The sequence below is a fragment of the Aedes aegypti genome, chromosome 3 (genome assembly GCF_002204515.2).
Source record: "Aedes aegypti strain LVP_AGWG chromosome 3, AaegL5.0 Primary Assembly, whole genome shotgun sequence".
Classification (NCBI taxonomy): Eukaryota; Metazoa; Arthropoda; class Insecta; order Diptera; family Culicidae; genus Aedes; species Aedes aegypti.
In genome coordinates this window covers 374242734-374268105 of record NC_035109.1, presented here as the reverse complement: position 1 = coordinate 374268105, position 25372 = coordinate 374242734, and the positions used below count along the sequence as shown (strand labels likewise).

General features: G+C 40.5%; 1 protein-coding gene across 1 annotated transcript in view; it reads left to right on the top strand.

The window, feature by feature from the left end:
* The first annotated feature begins 3 nt into the window (after window positions 1-3).
* The window catches only part of LOC5574192 (probable E3 ubiquitin-protein ligase HERC2), a 57536-nt gene continuing 32167 nt past the window's right edge, over window positions 4-25372 (top strand). The window contains exons 1-3 of the mRNA XM_021851655.1: window positions 4-917; window positions 5660-5913; window positions 20216-25336. Coding sequence (XP_021707347.1) covers window positions 461-917; window positions 5660-5913; window positions 20216-25336 — 5832 coding nt within the window. The 5' untranslated portion in view covers window positions 4-460. The remainder of the gene's footprint in view (window positions 918-5659; window positions 5914-20215; window positions 25337-25372) is intronic.

Sequence of the window (25372 nt, the reverse complement as noted above, 5' to 3'; positions counted from 1 at the left end):
CTGTCAAAGGTGGAAAATTTGGAAAATCGCGAAACGGAACGGGAGGTGAAAAAACTTTCAACCAGTCGTGAAAAAGTGCAAATTACCGCGGAAAAGTGCCCCGATTCGGACCGAAACCCGTCGCAAACGGAAGCCCGCGTGCTTCTGCAGCCGCGCACTGTGGAATCCTCCGCCGAACGATGGAATCCGGCCGGAAAAGTGCATTTTTCGTCTTTTCGTCATCGTAGACGAGGGGGAGGGAGTGTTTCCTCTTGGCCCCGTCATATAGGTTTTTCTTTTTTACCATACGCCACCCCAACAAATTCATCCACACAAAAAGTGTTGTTCAGCAGTTGTCTGGGGGGGAAGGAAAGGCAGAAAAAAAATAGTGCAAGCATAACCAGTGAAAAAAGCAAGTGTTTTGTATTTGGGAGGGAGTGTGATTCGATTCGTGATTTTGTAGTAATTGGAAGATTGGGCTATGAGTGGCTTCGGAACGTCCACCGGTTCTGATTTGCACTTCCGGGCGCTTCCGTATCTGGACAAGAAGTGGGTCAAGGCGGATGTCGGAACGGCTCTGCGATGTTCGGAGGATTTGGCGAACCTGTGGAATCACCTGGTGCAGGATGAGGAAGTGGTCACTGGCAAGCCCCAAACGGCGGTCAATGCCTGCGGAGATGTGGCATATGCCCGTCCGGATGGGAAGTACTACTGCGGACAGCAGGCACTGAACTGTACTTGCTGCAAGGGCGTTTGCAGTGCAACTTCGAACTGTTGCTGTCCGGGATGCCAGATCCTGGAAGTGGAAGAAGGGCCGGTGAAGAAGTCGTCCGGTTCGGGAACAAGTCCCCAACAGCATCAGCAGCAGAATCAGAATATGCACGACGGGAGCTGCTCCGGGACCATTCTGGACTCATGGCTGTGGAGCCCGATACCAAGTATGTAATTCCGTTTAGCAGGGCTGGTCGCATGTCTCTTTTAGAGCTTCTTTTGCTTCTTTTCAATAGATGAATTTCGGGAAGATTCCCCCATAGAACATCCACAGAATTCAAACAGTGATATCTCCAGAAATGCCTTAGGATTTCATACAAAATTGTCATTCATTCAAATTTTCATGAAATTCATCTTAGGTTCCTTAATGAATTTTTCAAGACATTATTTGAGAAATTTATAAAGGAAATCTTCAAATATGTTTTCTAGACATTTTTTTAGGATTGTCGCCAAGGATTGTATCATAAGTTATTGAATATATTGTATTTTATTCCGAAATTTACAAAGAAAATTTTAAAGTAACTTCTGATGAAACTTGTTTTAGCTTTAAAATATCATTCTAGGATATCTGAAAAAACTCATAGACGCTTAAGGAAGGCTTAGATGATTTCCTAGATAGATTGCTAAGATAATCGAAAAAAAACTTCAGGATTAAATCTGTGGATACTATCCAGCAGGACGAATGATCGGAGGAATTACTGGAATAATTGCTATAGATAGTATTAATAGGATTAAAACCTTAAATTAACTTTGGAATGAGGGGCCCAGATAGCCGTAGCGGTAAACGCGCAGCTATTCAGCATGACCAAGCTGAGGGTCGTGGGTTCGAATCCCACCGGTCGAGGATCTTTTCGGGTTGGAAATTTTCTCGACTTCCCAGGGCATAGAGTATCTTCGTACCTGCCACACGATATACACATGCAAAAATGGTCATTGGCATAGTAAGCTCTCAGTTAATAACTGTGGAAGTGCTCATAAGAACACTAAGTTGAGAAGCAGGCTCTGTCCCAGTGGGGACGTAACGCCAGAAAGAAGAAGAAGAAGAACTTTGGAATAGCTGCAGATGTAAACCTTGAATGCAATATCTCTATTCCTAGATGAGCACCATGAGAAATCCCAGGTTGTATATATTGGCGAATTCCTGTAATAATTCTTATCAGATTTTCTCGAATAATCTCTAAAGGAATATATAGAGTATGTTCTGGGAGGCATCGTGGATGTATTCCGTAAGAAATCCATCTAAAACACCTGTAAATTTTGAAACTTATAAAAAAAATAATCCTTCAACGAATATTTTAAAAATATGTGAATAAAGTATTTCCTAGGGTAACTCCTGTAAGAATCTTCCGAAGATTTTCTAATATAACTACTAGAAAAATGTGTTAGAACTTATAGAAAAACATTTGGAAGAAATTCTGGGAAAATTTTCAGATTACTCTCAGCAGGGTGTCCATCTATCTGGGAAAAGCGGGAAAAACCCGAGAATTACAAACGTGAAAAATACAGGAAATACCCGGTAATTTGGAGAACATACCGGGAAAATATTATTTCAAACATAAGACTATCGGTTTGTGTCGATTTCAAGCACTATGAGCGAAACAAGAAAATTTTCCATTGGTAGAGAGATAGTTAACAATTCAGATTTTTTAAACATTTCTAGATTCTTTCTAGGGATTCCTGGAAAGATACAGGGTATAGGCAAAATGTTGACAAATGCTTAAAGTTAATTGCTTAACTCTATTAAAAATGGATGGATTTGAATGCAACCGGAAGCAGCCTACGGAAAATTTGATCTAGTTTCAGGAACTTGCTCTGCCATGTATATTGGCCACCGGACACCGGAGATGTTCCGGATTTTACGAGGTCATGTTCAAATGTATTTTTTTTTGTGCCGCTTGTATTTTTGAGGGGTGTGAAGTAGTAGTATAGATGTTTACAATTTTCCTAGGAACTAGAACTAATAGCAAGGCGAATGCCGGCGGACGCATTAAGATTCGTTGAAAATATTTAGATATAAATACTAGACCAAATTTGCCGACGACTGCTTCCGGTTGCATCGAATTCTATATATTTTTCATAAAGTTATAAGCATTTGAACTTGAGTGAAATTTTGCCTATCTCAATTATTTTGCCTATCCTCTGTATTTGTTGAAATGCCAGGAATCGCTTACAACATACAGTGTTATTTAAGGAAATCTGTGAAGAACTCTTCCAGAATGTCCTTAATAAATAAGATCAGGGATTCCTCACGAAGTTACTACAGACATGTTTTGCTAATATGCTATATACAATGTATATAGCTATATACAATGTATATAGCTATATACAATGTATATAGCTATATACAATGTATATAGCATATTAGAGCACATGGGCAAACATTATAATCAATTGAATGAATTGCTTACTTTTCCCATAGTAATTCCCATATAAACTACAAATGGCTTGTGCAGTCTCAGTTTTCATCCGAATGAGCTCAAATTTTGGGAGGACACTCAGAATTTGATCTAGAGCGGTGTGGAGCAAACACGATTTTTTGAACCACTCTAATATACATAGCCTCTGTTCGGTCTCTTTCAAGTTCATTTTTTAAGACTCGCTATCAGGAAATTTCTCGGAAACTTGAAGTTGACATCTTATAAGGAATTACTGAAAAGAAATTCCTGGTTGAAATCTTAAAAAAATCTTGAACCACAATTTTTAATGAAATCCTTAGAAATCAGTGTAGACATCTCTGGAGAAATTACTGCTTTGATTCTTAAGGACGTTTTCGAAAAAAAATTGCGCGAAATTCTTGCGTAATCATTGAAAATGGATTTTTTGTGAGAAATTTTCTAAAGAACTTTCAAAGGAATTACTGAGTTAATTCATGGTGGGATCTCTAGAGTAATATGTAGGGTTATCCTTAAAACAATCCTAGTTTGATTCTTGTGGGTATCTTGAGCAAAATTTATTATCTCCTGTTCCTGTATTGATTATTTTTGGTTTCTGAATTCCTGTTTGGCAGCATCCATTTACCGTGAAGGCCCCATACTCTGCTCAGTTAAGGCTTTTCAAATTTCAAACAGCTGTAATTAATTGAAAACAAAACACAATAGTCTGAAATTGTGGGAGCAAATACTTATTAATCTTATGTATAAGGAAAAAATATAAAAGCTTCACTAAGTAATGATTTTTATTGCGAATTTTTATTTTTTCTTAAGGGTGTCCGTGTTCCTAACTCTGCGCACTCATTTTTGCAATGCTCCTTATTCTGCGCATTTAGGTTCCTAACTCTGCGCACTCGATAAATTCTTTATAACAGTTGAAGTATTTTACTAAAAGCATTACTAGCAGTTGAACTCTGAATTAATCTTCATTTTCTTACCTTATACGGCATTACGTCCCTAGTGGAGCGTGGAATGTCTCTAACATAGAAGTTTACTAAATGAATTTTATCTATAATTCAATCCGTGATAATTACTGTTAATAAATGCCATTAAGTGCAACTCTCAAAATAATCGAAATCATTATCACCCTTGTTTACGGCGGAACCAACTTTCGATCGAATCCATGGCCCATTTGATTTTGCTAGCGTAAACGAGAATGCGAATCGCTTTTCGATCAAAAGCGCATTCGAACGTAAACAAGAATGGAGGTGTATATGATTTCCAAAACATGTAATTAACTTAGTTTTCCCAAAATCTAAACCAACATACAAAAAGGGTACGAACTACGTATTTTTGGCGTGTAAAGGAAAATTAGCTTGGACTGTTTATGTATTTTCACTAGAAAATATAAAAACCATATTTTCTTTGGTTTGGTTCGGGTCCGATTAATGAACGATTCCTATTGCAGATATATATATATATGCAGTTTCTATATAGCAAATACGATTAAACCTCGATGTTCCATTACTCGATATTGACTCATGGAACTATACAAAAAATCTAAATTATTTTATTGCATGGTTAGGGAGCATTCAAAAATTACGTCCATCATTGAGGGGAGGAAGAGTCTATGAAAATGTGTCAATGCATGCATTAGGTACTGTAAAAAAATCGCGACAGGGATTGAGGGGACGGAGTGTAGAAATCCTTAAAATATGATGGACGTCATTTTCTAATCTTCCCTTACTATGATGGTCCCCTCAAACCATTTTCCAAAACATTTCTATTCCATATCACGATAATGTCGACAAGTCGATGGTTCCCATCAATATCGACCTCTGGAGGGTTGATTGTTTGTTGAAAATAACGTTTTATAACTGCTGCGCATAGTAAGGAACATAGTTGAAAAATGGTTCCTTACTATGCGCACTTAAGAAGAATAAGAAAATGAAGAAAAAAAAAAGTTGCACTTTACTAGTGATGATTGCTCGATAAATAAACTAGTGTCTACGTACTAAAAATCTGAAATATATTATCTTTAATTTGCTTCAAATGACTTAAGTGATGAGGTACTCCTTTAGCATTTTTGCTAACGGGCAGTCAATTTGGACGTTTTTCAATATTTTAAAGCTATTTTATTTTTTTTTTAAAGTAATAAACGTAAATTTGTAAAGAAAGTTCTTCGCGTACTTTTTTATTACTATTGTAGCAATATATGAAAAAAAAATGTAAACAAAAATTTAAGTATTTTACCAGATTTTGGTGGATTTTGGTAAAAGTGCGCAGAGTTAGGAGCTGCGCAGAATTAGGGGCCCTCACGGTATTACGTAAAGCTAAAATTGGAAATTTTGGACACCCCACCGTAACGTATAAAAAAATTCACGTCTTAACGTTTGGACCTACCCCCCTCCGCTTCGAGCGTTACGTAATTTGTGGACGGCGCCTATGGACATTCAACTACCAGCCCTTCGTTTTAGGTTTGTGAATGAGATGGACAAAGATGTTCATTGTCGTTATTTTTTTTTTTCGTTCTGTTCTAGGTCCGGAAGAGAAACGCGCCTGCACCAGGAAGCTGATTGCCGAACAAAGAGAGATTTGTCTCCAGGCGGCGGCCAATTGCCTTTCGGCCACGCGCACCAAGCAGCTTCTGTACGTCTATCGGCGGTATTTTATCGCGCTGCAACGCTGCAAGGTGGAAGAGAAAGCAATCGCCGCGGCCATTAGCGAGGACGGCCGGCCGGGAATCAATCCGGAGATGGTGGCCAGCGATATCCACGACGCCACCAAGCTGAGCGTAAGTTTTGTTTGATGTTTTTTTTTTTAGTTTGGTCTCGCGGTTTGGCTTCTTTGCAGACACGCTGATGGCTGGATGTTGTTTGCACCAGCGAAAGAAGAATGTGATGTGCGCCGTGAAGGCTATATTGTAACAGCGCATTATTTGTGTGGAATTCTAGAAGGTCATTGCGCTCTGTTGTTGTCGCCACGCCAAAACATGTGTTCGCTGTGGAACAAAACCTGCACTTTTATTGAATTTAAGTTGAATGAAAGGAATCTAATTTTGCATTTATTGGAGGATGAATATGAGCAAAAATATTCTAAATCGAATGTTCTCCGAAAAGATTCTGACATTTATAAATTTTACAAAGAAGTACTGGAAAACTTACGTTATTGTTTTATAGAAATTTGTCAAGAAATAATTAGAAAAATCAAATTTAGAATCTCAGCGTATATCAATGAAGGAGTTTCTTTTGTAATGTTTGATAGAAAATATCTGGAATACCTAAAGTTGTAATCAAAATGAATTGTTTGCATTAATTCCTAAAAGAATCCTTACAGAGAATCCAGATGCTAAGGTATATCTTCAAAAATGGAGATGCCTCCTGCCGGAATTCATTCTCGTTTTTCTTGATTACCTGAAATGATTTCTCCATAAACTCCGGTCTTCAGATATTCTTTCAGGAATTCATATTTTGGTAGCTCCAGAGTTTCTTCTAGAAATAATTCGCCCAGAAATTTCCCGGGCAGAACAATTCTCTGATTTTTTTTCCAATAATTCTTACTGATATTTGTTCGAAAGCAGGGATGAATAAAAAACGCTTGAATTTAGTATTAACTTTTGAACATGTATTCGCTTTGGAGGTTTGGACAATAATGACCTTTAGTACAAGTTGGAGCAGTATTTATAGCAAACTTTGATGTTAGTTCCGTTGTTTATGGACTACTAGGACAGCTGGTTGGTACAATAAACATAGTTGGTTACTGCGATGCAATAAGCAGGAACATACTACCTTGGCCCGAAAAATGATTTATGCTGGTGGTGGTTGCACAATCTCTTCAAAAGGAAGTATTCATACTTTGGTGATAAGCCGACGTAATTTAGTTCCATTGCTGAAAATGTGTAATGTTGGTTGGTTTATGCAATACTCCAGCTACCACCCATCCCAAATGGGTATCGCGCAGTTGTGGAAGATCCTCGAAAAGCTTCATGAATTCAGGTTTAGAAGATCGAAGAACAGTTCTGCTCCAATCAGCATGTCTACCTTATCGGGTGTATGGAATTCAGGATCTGCTAGTTGGATTTCATTGGGAATTTTCCAATTCTTCGTTGAAATTTTTGATGTTGGAATTATTCCAGTCACATTTTCTGATACTAAGCATTCAAAAATTGCTTCATAGTTACTAGTACGGGAACGAATTTTCACTTCAACTTTACCACGTGCAATACTTTTAACTGCATTTATTCCAGTGATTGGAACATGAGTGCGTTTCTTTTCCAAGACGATTTTCCATTGATTTGCTAATAAAGTTAACTTGTGAGCCACTGCGGCTTATTGTCCTTGTCGAAGACATGTACCATGGCAGTGAGCAGCAAAACGGTTTTTGTTGTTTGAGCATAACTACAAGAACAAGTTGTGGATACTGGTTGTATTTCTTCCGAATCAGATTCTGTATTATTAAGATCATATTCAGATTCTGGAGAGCAAGACCTGTATTGCTTGTGAACCGAAACATTAGGTTTTACATCTTTCTTGACTTTATTCTTATCGTTCACATGGAGGATAGTGTGATGACGTTTATCACATTTGCGGCATTTTCTTAAAAGATGTCCTTTTCGTAGACAGTTGAAGCAGACTTGAGTTGCTCGAACTTGCTCAATTTTGTCCGTAGTAGATAAAGCAAGGAAGCTTGAACACTGATAGTTTGCGTGGTTTCCAGTGCAGAAATCACAGATGATCTGGGTTGAAAAGTTTTTTGCTGCTGCGAAGCTATTTTGTGGTTTCAATGAATTGTAGCTTTGTTTGATTTGAACAATTGATGAATGGGATGATATTTCACAATTCTCTAAAACATGACAACGATATTTGAGAAATTCTATTGTTGGTTCATACTTTGGTAGCACACCTTTCTTTTGAATGGACTCTCAAGTTCTTTGTGCTGCTTTATCCAGAGCATTTACGATTAGATAAACGATTATGTGTTCGGATATTCCTGTAAATTATTGCTTGAGGTATCGTAAACTTTCCACATGACGTGAGATTTCATCAATCAACAAATTAAGATCCTTGTACGATTCTGATGATATTTTCTTCAGCGTAAGTAGTCCATGTATGTGAGTTTCGACGATTACTCGTTGGTTTTCAAAACGTTCCGTTAGAATATTCCAGGCTTGAGTATAATAACCTTCGCTCATAATTTTTGCGTCAAGAACATGTGCAGCAGATCCAAGTAAAGCTTTATTTAAATGTTATAGTTTTATAGCATCTGAATCCGGCGATTTCTCCATGAGATCTTGGAAAATTGCTTTAAATTTAGGCCAATTTTCATATCTTCCATCAAAGGTTGGAATAGGTACTGTTAAAGGTTGTTGTTGAAAGATTATTTGAGGCGTTGAGCTGCAAGATGAATTTTTATATTCTTTTGCTAGAAATATTACTTCTTCTATGGCGGTAGAACAATAATTGCAATGCTCTTCAAAGGCAGTAAAAATTTCATTTTGTTCGGATACAGCTTCGTCAGGTACGAGGATCAGTACGTTGTTGTGTGCTGAATTAAGTTCATCAAAGGTAGCTGAGAGATTTTTTGAAATGACGTTGAGTTGTGGTAGTCCCATCAAGTTTCTTTCTTCTATCATTCTTTGTATTCTGAAAACAGACTGCTCTACTTTGTTGCGCTGGCGAAAGTATCCTTTTAGTTGCTTCATCGTTATTTTATCTAAATTTTCTTCCCAGGTTTTGAAACCATGAAATGAGTTGGATCTACTTCGTGGCAATGAATTTGGACGTATTGGGGTTGATGGTTCTACAGATTGCATAGGAATAGCATCGGGTTGATCGTTATTTTCGTTCACAACAATTGACGGTTCTTGAGTAGAAGGTTTCTTGGTACGAGGCGTTTGTTTAGTTGTCATCTTTCAAGCGATATGGTTAGTGCACCACGGAACTTTGCTTTTCTTACGAACAAACTGGACGGAAGGCTTGAACCGTTGGCTGATTTGAACGGATGGACTTGACAGACTGGACGGACTAGACTCACTGGACGCACTTGGGCGGACTGGCTGGACTGGACGGATTGAACGGACTGGAGTGATTGGACGGATTGAACGGACTGGATGGACTGGACGGACTGGAAGAACTGGATCGATTGGACGGACTGGACGGACCGGACTAGAAGGTCTGCACGGACTGGTCGGACTGGACTGGATGCACTGAATGGAATGGACGGACTTGATGAACTGGACGGATCGGACTAACTGGACTGGACGTACTCGACGAATTGAATGGACTGGACGGCCTGTATGATCTTGACGAACTGAACTGACTGAATTGGACGCACTGGATGAACTGGGCTGATTTTACGGACTTCACGAATGGTTGGACAAAATACTTGATCGTGTGTTTCAGTTTGATAGGTTAGATAAAGATTTTTGAACAGTTTGGATAAAGCAATGATCTTTCTTTAGACTTCAGCTATGAATTGATGGCTTTTACATTCAAAATTCCAGAATGACCAGGGCTATAGTTTCGGGTTTCGAATTCAAGGATTAGAATGGACTGAATTAGAGGTTTCAAATTGCTTTTGGTTTCCTTGATATCCGGTTCGAAGGACCAAATTTATGTTCGGAAGCAGGGTTGAATAAAAAACGCTTGAATTTAGTATTAACTTTTGAACATGTATTCGCTTTGAAGGTTTGGACAATAATGACCTTTAGTACAAGTTGGAGCAGTATTTATAGCAAACTTGGATGTTAGTTCCGTTGTTTGAAGGTTTCCATCAAAATATTTTAATATCCTACCATTTAGGAAATTTACCATGGATTTTTTCTAAAGTTCCATCAGCTTTATGTTTTTTAAGGATTTCCCTGGAATTTCTCCAGTGATTTTCGCAGTGTTCTTTTTTTTCATGATATATCAAACCTTTTCTCTAAACGTTGAAAGATATTAATGCTAGATTGTATCAGATCCTACAAGAATTTTCTTCAAATATTTAGTGTAAAAGGAAATTCTAAAGATTACACCAGGGAATTCTCCAGAATTATACATGGATTTAAAATAACAGTTCTTCAGGAATTCCTGCATGATATTGTCAAGAACAAACCTCCAAGATTTTGTCCAGAGATTTCTTCGGGAATCCTACAGAGTATTTTTGGAAACATTCGTTAAGTATTCGTTTAAAAAAATATAACCATTTATTTTTTTATATTCCTGTAAATAATATCGACTGCAATCCTTTCAGATATTTCTCCAGGAGACTCTTTTGAATGAAATCATCAACGTATACAATCAATGTTATTGTTTTCAAATGTTTAAGTAATAATTTCAGAGGTATGTGGTTATACAGGAATTCCAGCAACAACTACGTCAAACATTTCTCCAGGAATGGTCCAATATTTTCAAAATTTGTCATGTTTTGTATTCTTCCAATTCCTTAAGGATCCCGAAGTTTCTTTAGAGAACCTTGCATAAGTTTTATAGGAGCTTGTTAGATATTCCTCGAGAAGTTTCATCAGAATTTTTCTTAGGATTTGCTTTAGAAATACCGTAATTTGAGATGTAGTTAATCAGCGCGGAGAAGTTGGTCGCTACCGTACATAACTTTTATTTGACATTCAAGATAATAATACCATGGAAAAATAGACTTTTTCGCGAAATGATTGATGAACTGTTGAAGGGTTCTTCTCCAAATAATCGACTATTGCCAAAGCCATATTAATACACCATTTAAACAATCTATTTCATACAAACCAGACTTGTTTTGAGAACCCAGTTTTTAAGTTGCATAGAAGATAAAAAATCATTTCCAAATAAAAAAATGTTTTTTTCTGTACACAAATAGCCAAGTTCAAAGAAAATTGCCTACCGTTAGGCGTTTAATGTGGTTTGTTCTGTAATCTACAACATTTAATTCTAAAATTGACCGATACATCAACAAATTGTAAAATTGTTGAGGCTTGATTCAGATTCATTAACCCAAAATTTGGTTAGTAGCATATCATTTTATTTTTGGGAACATATCGCAGTAATTAATCAACTTCATCCCGGAATCAAAAACTCCACTCTACCGTGGGAGTCGTGGAGAACGCACTAGACATCGCCATAAGTTTATTCTTTAAAAAAAAACTTCAATTAAAATTGGAAAGGGATCAGTGTGGGATAATAAAAATACATCGTCCGTTTTTAAAGTGATGAATTTCAATGTTTTATTCTGATCCATCCTGTCACGATATTCAAGCATGGTCTATTCTAAACTAATCAAATAGCACAATACTACATCGCCCCTTTTTTCCATGATTGGTCGGTGTTCAGACAGACCGGACCAAGTGTTTTTATTGGTTTAGGGAAAACGTACTCCAAGCCTTCAAAATGTCAACATATTTGCACTATTTGTAGTGATAATGGAACCTATTTATTCGATGATACATGTGTATCAAAATTGCGGAACTGATGGAGTTCTTAACGTATCCCGGTTTGTCTGAACACCGACCAAAAGCGAATCAATAGCTCAATCTAGCTTAAAACCTATTGAACAGTTGAGACTGATGTTTTTAAATAATGTATGTGTTGAGAACCACTGGACATCCTCCCATTCTCTCTCTCTCCGTTAGATGCACAACAGCAGATGATAGACATAAGTATTGTAACCGTGCCGTCTACGTATCGTGTCTTATCATGTAATTTTGTATGTTAAGGCGAAGTAGGCTGTCATTGAAATTTGTACGGATCGTTGATGATTGTAGCTAATTCATCTCACCATTTCGACTCAAAGAAAATCATTTGGTTTTGCACTGACACAGATAAAAAAGTATCACCTTACTTTATGCATGTTAGCGCGTACACTAATACTTTTTTGAGTCAATATAAACTATCAAGACTGAGTTTTATCACTTTGAAATGCAAGCTGAAAAGTCGTCATTTTTGCCAAAACGAATGACGGGCTACTTAGCCTTAATAAAGTTACTTAGTTTTTATTTTGTTTACCTGTGAGTTTCACTACACGAACAATGCGTCTCGGCCACCCTAAACTTCAGGATGTAATAGTAGTTTTGTTGTTTCATAGTTTAAAATATTGTTTCATCTGTTTCTGTTCGGGATGAACCACTGCGACCAGTTTTCTTTGATCTTTTGTGGTATACCCGTGTCCAGGCTTGATAGAAACTCCTCTGCGATGCAAAGAGGAGGCGATTTTGCCGTTTTTCTGAGGAGAAAAAAATAAACTCAAAATTTTCAACACAGATCCTCAAGCGATTCGAGTGAGAGTGCAGAAAAATGCGAGGATTTTTTCAGACACTCTCTCTCTCTCTCGTTGCGATGCTCACCATCACACACTTCAAACGAACTCCTCGGGGAGTTGTGAAAGCACCCTTTTTTGATGGAATTTAACTCGGTTTTTTTTTTGTGCTGCATCTTCCTCGCTCATTTTTCGTTGCCTCGCTGCTTAGCATTTTTTGGCTCCCTCGCAAAGAGGCACTGGCAGCACGCTGCTCTAGAGTATGTCACCGAACTCTAATGATGTTGAGGAGAATTATCAAGCCTGCCCGTGTCCTTTGTTTAGTGCATGTCGTTCTACTCCATTACTATTGAGAAATAATGAAGTAGTCGTTTTTTATACAAATATCATTCTTTACCATTTTGCATAGAGCCTCTTTAGAAAAAGATACCGCTATTTATACCTTTTGGAGAAAACAGTTTGTCACCATTAAACTCTCAAAAGCGCGCCCCTTAATCAGGTTCGGCCACTAAGCTGGTTGAATGATACTGATTTTGACCATGCATCGGTACTCTAGCGTATCAAATTGTTGCTTCTACTTATAAGATTCAAAGTCGTTTTTTGCAACTGTGAACAGGTTTCATCGCATGAGACATTTAGATTCCTTGAAACAGAAAGCTTATTTTAGAATTTAAGAGTTCGCTACTCCACCGATTCGGAATCATTTCCCTCTTAGATATCGAATGATAAACTTTGGAACTCGGAAAGAGATTGTCTCATGAGTTGAAACCAACCTCAGTTGCTGATTTAGTTATTTTTCCACTTCGACCTCCTCATCATCTAGGACAAATAGGTGGGTCTTAGTGGCTTGTTACTCTCTTATACTTTTCCGACCGTAACTTATAATTATTCACAAGAACAGATATAACAAGAGTACAATATTGTAGATCTTACCCCGTAACGCACCTCGTAAAGGTGATCTACCCGCGTTACGGGCCATATATTGTTTCATAGTTTGAAATATTGTTGATATCTGACGGGAAGCATTCAGAACGACATCCTCGAGTTTTCCCGCTTGTACTGATGACTATAATACTGTGAGTAGCTCGTCACACGACCTATGGTTGAACTAGAAATTGCTTAACAGATTGTGTATTTTTTTTTATTTTCTTTTCTTCTTCTTCTTTCTGGCGTTACGTCTAAACTGGGACAAAGCCTGCTTCTCAGTGTTCTTATGAGCACTTCCACAGTTATTAACTGAGAGCTTTCTTTGCCGATTGACCATTTTTGCATGTGTATATCGTGTGGCAGGTACGAAGATACTCTATGCCCTGGGAATCGAGAAAATTTCCTTTACGAAAAGATCCTCGACCAGTGGGATTCGAACCCACGACCCTCAGCATGGTCATGCTGAATAGCTGCGCGTTTACCGCTACAACTATCTGGGCCCCTATTTTCTTTTCTCTCTTCACTTTTTAAAATGATAAATTTTAAATTTGTTATCATCGTGATACATTGGATAAGACTTCCTTAAATAAACCGTTAATTAGGATCGTGAATCACATCAGAAATTCGTTATGAATGTTTTTAAACTTGACATACCGCCAGCTGTCTAAATCACTCAATAGTTAACAAATAAGACTGTGGCTACCTACATGTATTTCCGGTTCCAGTTACGTTCCGATCATAATCATTCCTCCGAACAGCTAACAGCCAATTGATTATTGTGCAGAAATCTACGAAACGCGAACTTGAGTCATAATGGAATTGGTTCCAACAATCATCGCCAATGTAGGAAAGTGAAAACACATCTTCCGTTTTCAGAGTGATGAATTACAATGTTTCATTCTGATCCTTCCTGTCACAATGTTCAAGCATGGCCTACCGTCGAACGGGGTGACTTGCAACACTTTTCAGATATCTTCCTTAATAATTTATAAAAAAAAACGAAATTGTGTTTATTTTTCTTCTTCAAACTTTAATGTAGACTAGTACTCTCAAATATAAGTATACAACAAATATTGCAATTCATACTTCAGTGGGCCCAGATAGCCGTAGCGGTAAACGCGCAGCTATTCAGCAAGACCAAGCTGAGGGTTGTGGGTTCGAATCCCACCGGTCGAGGATCTTTTCGGGTTGGAAATTTTCTCGACTTCCCAGGGCATAGAGTATCTTCGTACCTGCCACACGATATACACATGCAAAAAATGGTCATTGGCATAGTAAGCTCTCAGTTAATAACTGTGGAAGTGCTCATAAGAACACTAAGCTGAGAAGCAGGCTCTGTCCTAGTAGGGACGTAACGCCAGAAAGAAGAAGAAGAACTTCAGTGAAAAACATCAAAATGTTGGGTGTTGCAAGTCACCCTACCTGCGGAGTTGAAAGAAAATCATTTTCAAAACATTTTGACCATTGTGATTTTCGGCTTCTCGTGATTCTTAGATGGTCCTGCATTAGATACTGTAATATGTTGGTCCTTATTACGTTTCTTCTTCTTGGCTGGCTCATTCATTGGGTCATATTTGTACTTTTTTGTGCGCTTAGCAACTTTTGATGATGAATTCACTGAAATTTGTTGTTGTAAATCTTCAGTAGTCACAACACCACCCGATTCAGTGAGGATTCGTTTTTTTTTTACGAGCCGTTGCTACTTCCGGAGATATTCCGAATCGAGCTTCCTTGAGAACGTTGACGGAAGCGTTGGACCAGGTATTTCCAACTCCAGTTTCTCTTTCTTTCCTGGCTTCCGGTAGTTTCCTGAGCAGCTGTTGAGGATTCCAAGAATATATTCCGTTTGTACGGAATCCAGAACGCAAACTGCCAGTAGCATTGTCCAATCTTTCAATCGTCTTCTTAAGAAGTCCGGAAAAACAAATGTTTCGGTACTTCTTGGGCAGTCTCTGCTCCGGAATGTTTGAACACTTATTGACAGCAGATTCTGTTTGATCAGCTTCAATGCTGGAAATTAATTTCAATAATTATTAAAACTAAGTTGACAAAATTTACAATAGCACTTTCATTTTAGTATTCTCTAACATTCCGAAGGACGATTGTCCTGCCATCAACTTATCTTTTACTTGCTTTCTCGCAATTTACACTGCTCGTAAATTATTCCAATATAATTCTCATATAGCAATATTCGCGTTGCAAGTTCCAACAAAACCAAAAAAAAACTCCACAACAGTACTGTTCCAGAGAAGTTTGCCTTATATTCCAGAAGAACATTCCTCCATTTGATTCTCAAAGGGCGGAAGAACGCTACGTCAATTGGTTGGCAAAGATGCGTGCTATTCGGCGGTAGAAATACAAATCTTATATTGCATTGCTGGCATGTTTGTATTACTCGCATAGACAGATGACTTTCCAGATTATCACCGATAAGTATTTTTGGAGCTTAGCAACCCTCGGGATCGTGTTTCGTGAAGAGTGGCAGTGCCACCTTAAAAAAAACACACTTCTCAAACACTTTTGAAGCATCCGTACATAGTGTGTTGAGGCCCTCCTGTTGTCCAAGTGTCATACAGATAACGGCTTTTGTACGCGATGAACGGGGGCAGCAGAAACCCCGACGCCGTTCCAGCAAACATCACGGAGGTGCTTGTTTTAGTGGAATCGAGGATACGCTCCGCATGCTTTGCACGGATGACCTTCGTACGTCCCGGATCATCCATGAGGTTAGTTTCGTCGTAGTTGATGATGAGTTCAGGTTTCACATCTGTTGCATACTAACAAAACGCGTTTACGTACGGCTTACAACGAACAAGTTAAAATTATTTATTTACAGTTAATTGTATTTACATAGTGAATTTAGTCCGCATGCTAGTCCGTTGTCTAGTGTGGTGCTTCCTTCAAAGGGCAAATTGCCCACTGGAAGCATTAACGTGTAGTGTCTTAAAGGTAAATTGTAATATTGACATTCACTGCGCGAATTGGACGAACTGTGCAAGTGGCCATCTTGCTTGTTGACAACTAATGTTGGCTGTTGTTGTGTGTGCGGCATCACTACAGTGACAACTACAATTGTCACTGATGAGCCCACAGTTGACTTGAGAACTGTGATGTTGAACCGGATTGCCAGGACTTTTTCCATTGATCCCAACAACATCCTTGACGGATTTCTTTATATTTTCAAAATAGCTGCAAATAGTTTCATTCGAAACGGCGACTGACAACTAGCAAACTCAAGCATTACTGTGTAAAAAAAAATGTGTTATGACAACAGTTGACACTTCTGTTTATTTATAGAGTAAACATCCAAAAAGCGCGTATCAGTACTAGTGTTGCAAGTCACCCCGTTTGACGGTACTCTAAACTAATCCATTAGCTCAATACAAAAAATCAGTCGTACGACAAAACTTATGTCGTTTTCGTTTTTAGGAACTGGGTCGGTGATCAACACATAAACAAACCAACGTCAAGCAAATTGTGGGTCGGTCGAACCTGAACCGGGTTGGGGTTGAAACTGTGATTCAGAACGGGTTGCGCCAGTTCCAACCTAGGTTCAAAAACGAATTCGACATTAGTCGCGATGCTTTCACAAGAGCGCTGGACGGCACTGACATCCATATTCCAGATCCTCGTGATCCGCTGTTTCGTATTCTTGGTCCGCCAATTATTTTTGTACACTAGGGCCCTTAGGGAGCCGAAAAAATGCTCAATGGTATGGCACTGGGGCAAGTTGGTCGGGTTCCTTTCTTTCGGCACGTACGGTAAAACCGTACAACACGCTCGCGGAGTGTTTGCTGTTTCGACGCCATCTTCGATTGAACTGACAGCCCCCGAGCAAAAAGAAGCATGCATACCACCCATTTTAGGGAGTCCAGACAGCAATTCTCTTGGGCAGAAACAAATCTTCGCGCTATACTTTAATTACAGAATGGTATTGAAATCATTCTCAATTTTTTACTGAACACCCGTTACTTGGGTTTGAGCAGAGGCGCGTCCACATTCTAGTGCATGGGTAGGACAAACGTTGACAAATGTTTTGTGCACAGTGATGCAAAAAAAATTAACCCTGTGGAATCCTAGGCTAGAAATTGAAAGCTATTATATTTAAGTGGCTCAAACGCAAAAAGTGCTAGTCTCTACGTGGTTGGTAGCGACTGAGGACTTTAAAAAAAGGAAAAGAACTCTTGCCTAAAAAACTAAAAGTAATAGAAATAGGCCGAAAAAGACCAAACAAAAACCAAGAAAACAAAACAAAAACTAATAACAGTCAGGAGATAAGCGTTTGATTCTTCATACTACAGTACAGCAGATATTTCTCTAAGATCTAAGACTTTTTTTTTAAATTTCTCGTTACATTACGACAAGTATTACTGCTCGTATTGAGTATGTGTTTTTTATGATCTACTTTTGGAATTTAATCAGAAATCATTTCAGTCATGTTCAGATATTGCTCCGGAAATTTCTAAATGATTACACTTAGTAATTATTTCCAAAGGAATTTCTCCACAAATCTTCATAGGAAATTTCGTATTAAAGAACTCAACCTGGATATTTCCAAGGAGAACTACAGAAAAGGATTTTTCTCAAGATTATTTCAGAAATCATCGAAATTCTGCCAAATATTTAAGAATTAAAAAAAAGTCCTAACTCCTCTAAGATTTTATCCAGTGATTCGTGCATCGATTTCCCTGGGACATTCTCCAAGATTCCTGGGCAAAACATCTCTTGAAATTCAATCAATAACTTCTCCAGAAATGCCTCTTTAGATTTCTAGGGATTTCTCATAATTTTAGCTAAAAATTTGTTTTGGAGATACTTTCAGCAATTGCTCTATAGATTTCTACTGAAATTGCTCCATTAAGTTGTTTGTCTCCAGGAATTCATCCAGGAATGTCTCCAGAGAAATGCAAAGGGAATGTAGGGCATTTCTAAGGAAAATGCTAAAGTAACCTCTGATAAAACCTGTGTAAGTTTTGAAATCACCCATAATGAACAAGAATCTCTGAAAGAACTCTTGGACTTTCGAAGAAGTATTAGAAGGTTTCATAGATACAATCCGTCAATCTTTCATAAATAAAATAAATCGAATCTATGGATAGTACCGCAGGATTTTCTAAAAAAAAATCTGGAAAAACATTGGGTAGAAAAAAAACTATGCGGGAATGATCGGAGGATTTATTGGAAAAATTTCTGTAGTGTTAACTGCAGTATAAGAACTTAAATAAACTTTTGAATATTGTATGGACATTTTTTGAGAAACTTTCGAAGAAATGTTTGGAAGAACTGGGATACTTGGATAAAATGCTGGAAAAATTCCCAGACAAAAATAGATTTGTTCGAAGAATTCCTCAAGAACTTTTCGATTTCTGGGAAGAAACGTTGAAAAACCTTGAGTCATTTTTTTTTTTCAAAAACTCGGTAATAAACCTTTGCGGATTTCCTGGGGTGAAATTCAGTAGAAATCGTTGGAAGATCTCTTAAAATAACAACTGGAGAATTCGGTTGAAGAAAAGGTAGTAGATTTGGAGTTTTCATGGATTTCCTGGAGAAAATTCTGGATAAATTCTATTAAGCATCCTTTGAAAAATCGCTGGAAGTATTTCTGGGAGAATTGGTAGAGGAATCTCTAGAAGAATTTCTGGAGAGATCCCTCTAGGAGACCTTAAGAGTATTCTGAATAAAATAACTATGATAAGTCAAAAGCTTTGGGGAATCTGAGACGAAATTTTTGAAGAGGCTGTTGAACCCATAATAGTCTGTACAATTTTGCATCAGGATTAAATCCAAGCATAATAAGGAACAAGAAGACTTAAAAACTAGCCCCTTTCCAAACAATTTATTAAACAAATTCGACAAAAAAAGACCAAACTACTTGGCTTTAAAACCAGTTGGATTCTTCTAATTTCCTCATATATTTTTAGATAACAAACGAATCAGCCAAGAACTTCTTGATACTCTGGGAGTACTATAAGAGTTGCTCTGAAAATCGTCAAGAGATTCAGCAATTTTTTGATAGATTATATCAAAAGTGATAGCACGTTCAGAAGACGCTTGCAGCACCACACTCGTACTGTGTATAAAATTATGCAATTGGTCTTAGTTTAATCTTAGAAGTAATCTTCCAAATTTTCTTCAAGAATCTGCTGATAGTTCTCGCTGGATGTTTAAGGAATGTCTCAAGAATGTCTTCCTCACGGTAATTTGTCCTAGAACAAAGGTTACAAGGTTTTGCGTAGATATTTTTAAGAAACCATCCATTGGTTGATTCAAAAATGCCATAGAGGAATGCTCCATTTGTTTTTTTTTTTTTCTAACGTTTAAACTAGTTGCTTGTAACAATTCTTACAGTTAGTTTCCTAAGATTTTCACTATAAATATTCTCAAACGTTATTCACACGAGTCAGAACTTTTTGGGGTCATACACAAATTATGTCACGCTTCACAAGGCATAAGACAACAATGGAAAACTATATCGTGTCTTCCATTCTTCATACATTGGATTCTGGAACAGATGATTAATCAGCTTTCTGCTGATCTTGTTTTTTTTTTCGTTGAATCATGGGTAGGACAATCTATTGACTGTCCTACCCAGGTGTTTTTGTGCGTAGTACATGTCCTACCTGTCCTACCCACTTCCCGCGCCACTGGGTTTGAGGCCCCAAGTTTTACCAAAGTTTGAAATCCAGAATTACTTCGACGTACTTTACCTGATCAATCACAATAATCTTAGAAATAAAAAGACGTAAATGCCGGTAAGCATTTCTTAGTTCACGCATATCTTCACTTATAGAAAATATAGATTTGCTTTTTTTCTTTTTGTTAGACGTGGTTAATGTCCTTAACATTTCTCAAATTATTTGACATACAACAGAAGCCAAACTTAGAGCTAAGAATCGATTATGCATATCAAGTTCTACTGAATATCTGTATTAATTCTCTTCCAGAAAAATCCCAGCTTTGACCGGACGCCCATGAAGGACTGCGACAAAGCCACTTTCGGATTGGCCCGTGTCGGAACCCGTGCCGCCCTCAACTTCTCGTTCGCCTTCCTGCGTCGAGCTTGGCGCTCCGGCGAGGACGTCGAACTGTGTTCCGAACTGCTCTTGGAAGCGCTGGAAGCACTCCAAACCCTGCCGGAAGCATCCCTCTTCGACACGTCCCAAATGTCCACCCTGTGGATCGAAGTGGTGGAAAAGTCCATTAAATTCCTGCGGCAGGTTGTGCTCGGGGACGTCATGGGTGGTCGCTGCTTGGTTCCCAAAGCTGATCGCCATATCGCGTTGAATTTGCTGCTGGAACTCGGTGCTCAGAAGGGAACTCTTGGCGGCTCCCTGGAAGGTATCTCCCTACTGCTAACCTTACACGAAAAGGATCAGGAAAGTGACGACAATCGAAGCCCACCGCAAAATGCCGGAGCTCCGCTTGTATCGCTCCTGAAACGGTATGAGCAGATCGAAAGCTTCGGATCGTACAGCGCCGTCGATTCGTTTCACTTCGGACCAACGGAATCGTTCCTTCGGTTCCTAACGCTGCCAGAAAACGAAACAACCAACGTGGATCTCAAACAGGCTGCCGTCATTATCATAAGTCATCTGGATCGGCTGGCAAAGCCGCATCTCCCCGCGGGAAACTACTCGACCAAAGTTAACAAGTCCAAATCGCAGAAGATCTTCACCCTGGGTTGGAGTTCCTGTTCGCCGGAAATGTACGGATTCATGTCCGAGGCAACGAACGGGACGACTCAGTTGATGGGATCAATCCCGAGGTATTCAGCTGCAACAATCGAACTGCCATCGACGCTTCAGGTGCGCCAAGTTGCATGCACCGAAAACAATATCTACATTCTGACGACCGGCGGACAAGTCTTCTCGCTACATTCGAACAGTTCGGAGAACATAGCTCCGAAGGCATTCGAAGGTTTGGAAGGAGTGCATGTGGTTCAGATTGCCGCTCACTGCGAAGGAAAGCATGTTATGGTGCTCAGTTCAGCAAACGAAGTGTGGTCCTGGGGAGCGGGAGATGGTGGCCGATTGGGACATGGCGATACGGTTTCGAAGGAACATCCGACAATGATAGTTGGCTTGCATGAGAAACAAGTTTGCGGAATCTACTGTGGAGCGTCGTACAGTGCGGCGATAACGATTGCCGGAGAGTTGTTCACCTGGGGACGAGGAACCTACGGAAGGCTAGGGCATGGTAATTCCGACGACAAGCTTGTCCCGACACAGGTTCAAGCGCTGAAATCGTACAAGGTGGTCGATGTTGCTTTGGGAAGTGGTGATGCCCATTCCATGTGTGTGACGGATAATGGATTGCTGTTTGCGTGGGGTGATGGGGATTTCGGGAAGCTTGGTAATGGTTCCTGCAATGGATCCCCCATTCCGGTGCAGATCGATACGCTTGTGAATGTTTCACGGATCTATTCTGGATCTCAATTCAGCGTGGCACTCAGCTGTGACGGAACTCTGTATACTTGGGGAAAAGGACACGGTGGACGTTTAGGTCACGGTAACTCGGAACATTCCAACGTTCCGAAGCTAGTAAGGGCACTGGAGGGAAAGAAGATTGCAGATGTGGCTGTTGGATCTGCTCACTGCCTGGCCCTGACGAGCAGCGGAGAGTTGTATGGTTGGGGTCGTAATGATTACCAGCAAATCTGCCCTTCGGGGGTCTCGCGAGATCCTATCATACATAGTCCTATTCTGACAACGCCACCCACCTTAAGAATATCCGGAATGACATGTGGAGCTGCCCAGAGTATCGTTTGGTGTCATTCCTCGACGCTGGGAGTTGCGTCCAAAATCCCATTCGTTGTAGATCTCAGTGAACACACATTCCGTATGTTGGACCAACTGCTTTGTATGGTTTGCAACAGCCCAGGAGACGTCCGTCACCCACCAAGTCAAGAAGCGGAATGTATAGCCGTCGCATCTCTCAACCTCTTACGTCTTCAATTGCACGCCATGATTGTCAATAACGTTTCCGCTCGCCAAGTGGGCCTCGTCGAAGGATCTCGGCTACTCGCTAGCTTGAAATCAAGAATTCTGAACCTTGCTGGAGGCCCAGTTGTTCTGAAAACAATGCAGGAAGCCGCTCAATGGACACTCCAGGTCGGATGGTCCATTCTCCTGCCTACGGCTTCGGAACGAGCGCAAACACTAACCTCGCTTCTCCCAGCTGGACACGATACAGCCACCACTAGCAACAGTTCCGGCCATCGCTTTATGACTGATCTCCTCGTTGGTTCCTTAATGGCCGAAGGAGGCCTCCAAACCGCCCTTAACCAAGCAATCAACGCTCAACGCTCGCAAGACTGCACCTCCACTGGAACCCATCTGTCCCTGCTGCATTTACTCAAACAGCTGCTTAGAAACAATTCCAGCCTAACGCAGGCCCGCCTTGGCCAACTTATGCTGGGACCATATCTCAAGACTGAGGAAGGCTTTTCTTCCCCGGAACCACCCTCGCCTAGTCTAGATCTACTGCACAAGTTCCAACGCTTGCTCCTGTCCTACATCTACCAATCCAAAACTGACGATCTCAGCGGTGCTGAAGCCCTCCTAGATACCTACATCCAGCAGGTGGTCGGTGCTTGTGTTACTACCTTGAACAAAGCCCACGAAACTATCCTCCAAGGCAAGGACGGAGTGGCCGAAATCCTCAAGAATGACATTTCCGATGCTCTCTTGTATGAGCTGCTGATCGGGCTTGTACTGATCCAGAAAGAGAAATCCTTATTTCTGTCCACATTCGATTGGAACAAGCACTTTATTCCGCTTCTCCATGCTTTGGACAACTTCAATCGTTTGACGCACGAAGGAGAAGTGCATGACTCCGATGACATGGGATGGCCTGGCATTATATGTCGTGGTACAGCTAAGGCCGCTCCGATGCAAGAAGAAACCCTACTCATCCGTAAAAGCGACATCGAGAATCACTGCGCCGACGGAGGCAATTGGGTCATCATCAACGGCAATGTCTACGACGTCAAAGATTACCAAGCGGAGAACGCGACCACACAGGAAATTCTCAACTCCAACGCTGGCAAAGATATTTCCCTGGAGATAAGCAATCCTCAGCACCGGACCGCGTTCGAGTTCATCACTTCGTTTCTTCGGGTAGGGAGATTCGCCATCAACGAGATATGCGACAAGGAAACCCCTCGACAAATGACCACTCTGACCCACTTCCACTCGGAATGCATGCTTGCGTATTTGCTGGGGCTACGATGTAATATCCTCCAAACAGGATCTCCGCTTCAACCAGCGGAAATACAATGTAAAAATCTACTCAATTCATCCATATTGAGTGGAGGACTTCAGGTCCTTCAACCGAGCAATCCCTTCGATGAGGAGAAAGGCGAAGCCCGCAGCAGTGGCTCGACAGCCGGAAGTACTCCTACCGATGCTTCCAGTCAGATTCCCATCGCTGATGTACCACAGATGGCAAACTGGCCTTCGGTGCTGATCTCGCACCGTGTAGAAACTATGCTCTCCAATTTGGGCGAAGGAAAGCTCACAGATCCTCTGGTCTCCTCGTGGATTGCCATCTGCGAGCGGTATTGCAAAGAAAATCATCTGATTTGGCATCAGGAGTTTCCGCCAGAACATCCCGTCATGGAGCTAGAACGGCTACTAATGGGCGTGCTGATCCGTCATCAGAATCTCGGTCCGCTGGCGTTGGCCGTCGTCGATCGAGAACTCAGCGGTAATTGCTCCAAACCTCCAGCCCCTATCATCAACATCATCAAAATTGTGCACCAAACCAAGTGGGGCATCGTCAAGATGCGCCAACAACTGAATCGAAGCTACAAGGAAGTCTGCGCTCCGATGATCGACAAGTGTCGGTTTCTACTGTACGAAATCCGCCCGGCGATCAGTCTGGAACAGCATGGCCTAGCCAATCTCCACATCCTGCATAAACTACCCCGCTTCAAAGCGCTCGTCCGGCGAATCATCACCGAAATGCGAGCGGCCAAGAAGCAACTGGCCTGCGCCAAACCGGAAGACATCCTCAATGTGACCATTCAAAGCCAATTCACTTCTTCAATCACCAAAATCCAGTCCCAAGAAAATCTCAGCTGCAAGCACCTCTCCTCCACCGAGAACCTGGTAAACGAGAGTCTCATCAAGGTCGAGAGTTTGGAAAGCTTGACGACTGCTGCGGCACGGGATCGCTCATCCTCCCCAGTTATCCTAGCCGTCCAGAAGCATGCCGCCTCGGATGAAAACCTCCTGACCGTAGCAAACGTGGACAATGGGGGTGGAGATGCTACCGATAAGAAGATTGCAATCACCAACGAAGAGATCAAGACTCCAACGAACGAGCTGATCGATTACAACAACTCCAAGATGAAGAACACGGACGGTGGAGACGAGTTCATCAACAATGTGATCGCAAGCTTAAGCGAAAAGTGCTTGATCGAGACGTATCCGGCCGAGTTCAAGAACGGAATTAGTCAACAAATCGTGGATTTCATACTGTACGACCTGTGCGACGTGGAAACGCTGCGACGCGCCATGTACTGTCAAATTCAACGCTACCAGATCCGCAAACAAGGGCTCGCAATGCTCTATGAACTGTTGAAGATCGTTGGATTGTTCGACGCTGCTCAGTACAACCTCTTCAACGGCTATCTAGGGTTGCACGTCTCCAAAGGAGAAACCCAAAACGCGGAACACATCCTCGAGAATCTCAACATGATCACGGCTTTCCAGAAGGCGGATATCCTGATCGCTCAGGCCAAGATCATCGAATGGGCCGTCTCTGAACTGCAGAAGTACGTCAACCAAGAGAAGATCAACGGACGACATCGCAATCACGGCGAGAAGGACAATTCCAACCTGGGGACGTATGTGTTCTTGAAGAAGCTGCCGAGGGCACGGTTCCTTTTGAGTATTTTTGGCATCCTTTCGCGGACGTACGAAGCGAATGAGTTAAGCTTGCTTATCAACTCAGGCATTTTGGGTAGCATCATGGGATTGCTAAGACAGACCGGAGCCGATTTTCCGAACAGCAAGAACAATACGGACATTTCCGTCATCTACGAGGATGTTGTGACGAATGTAAGTTCTGAAAGGTTCGATGAATTTTACACAGAT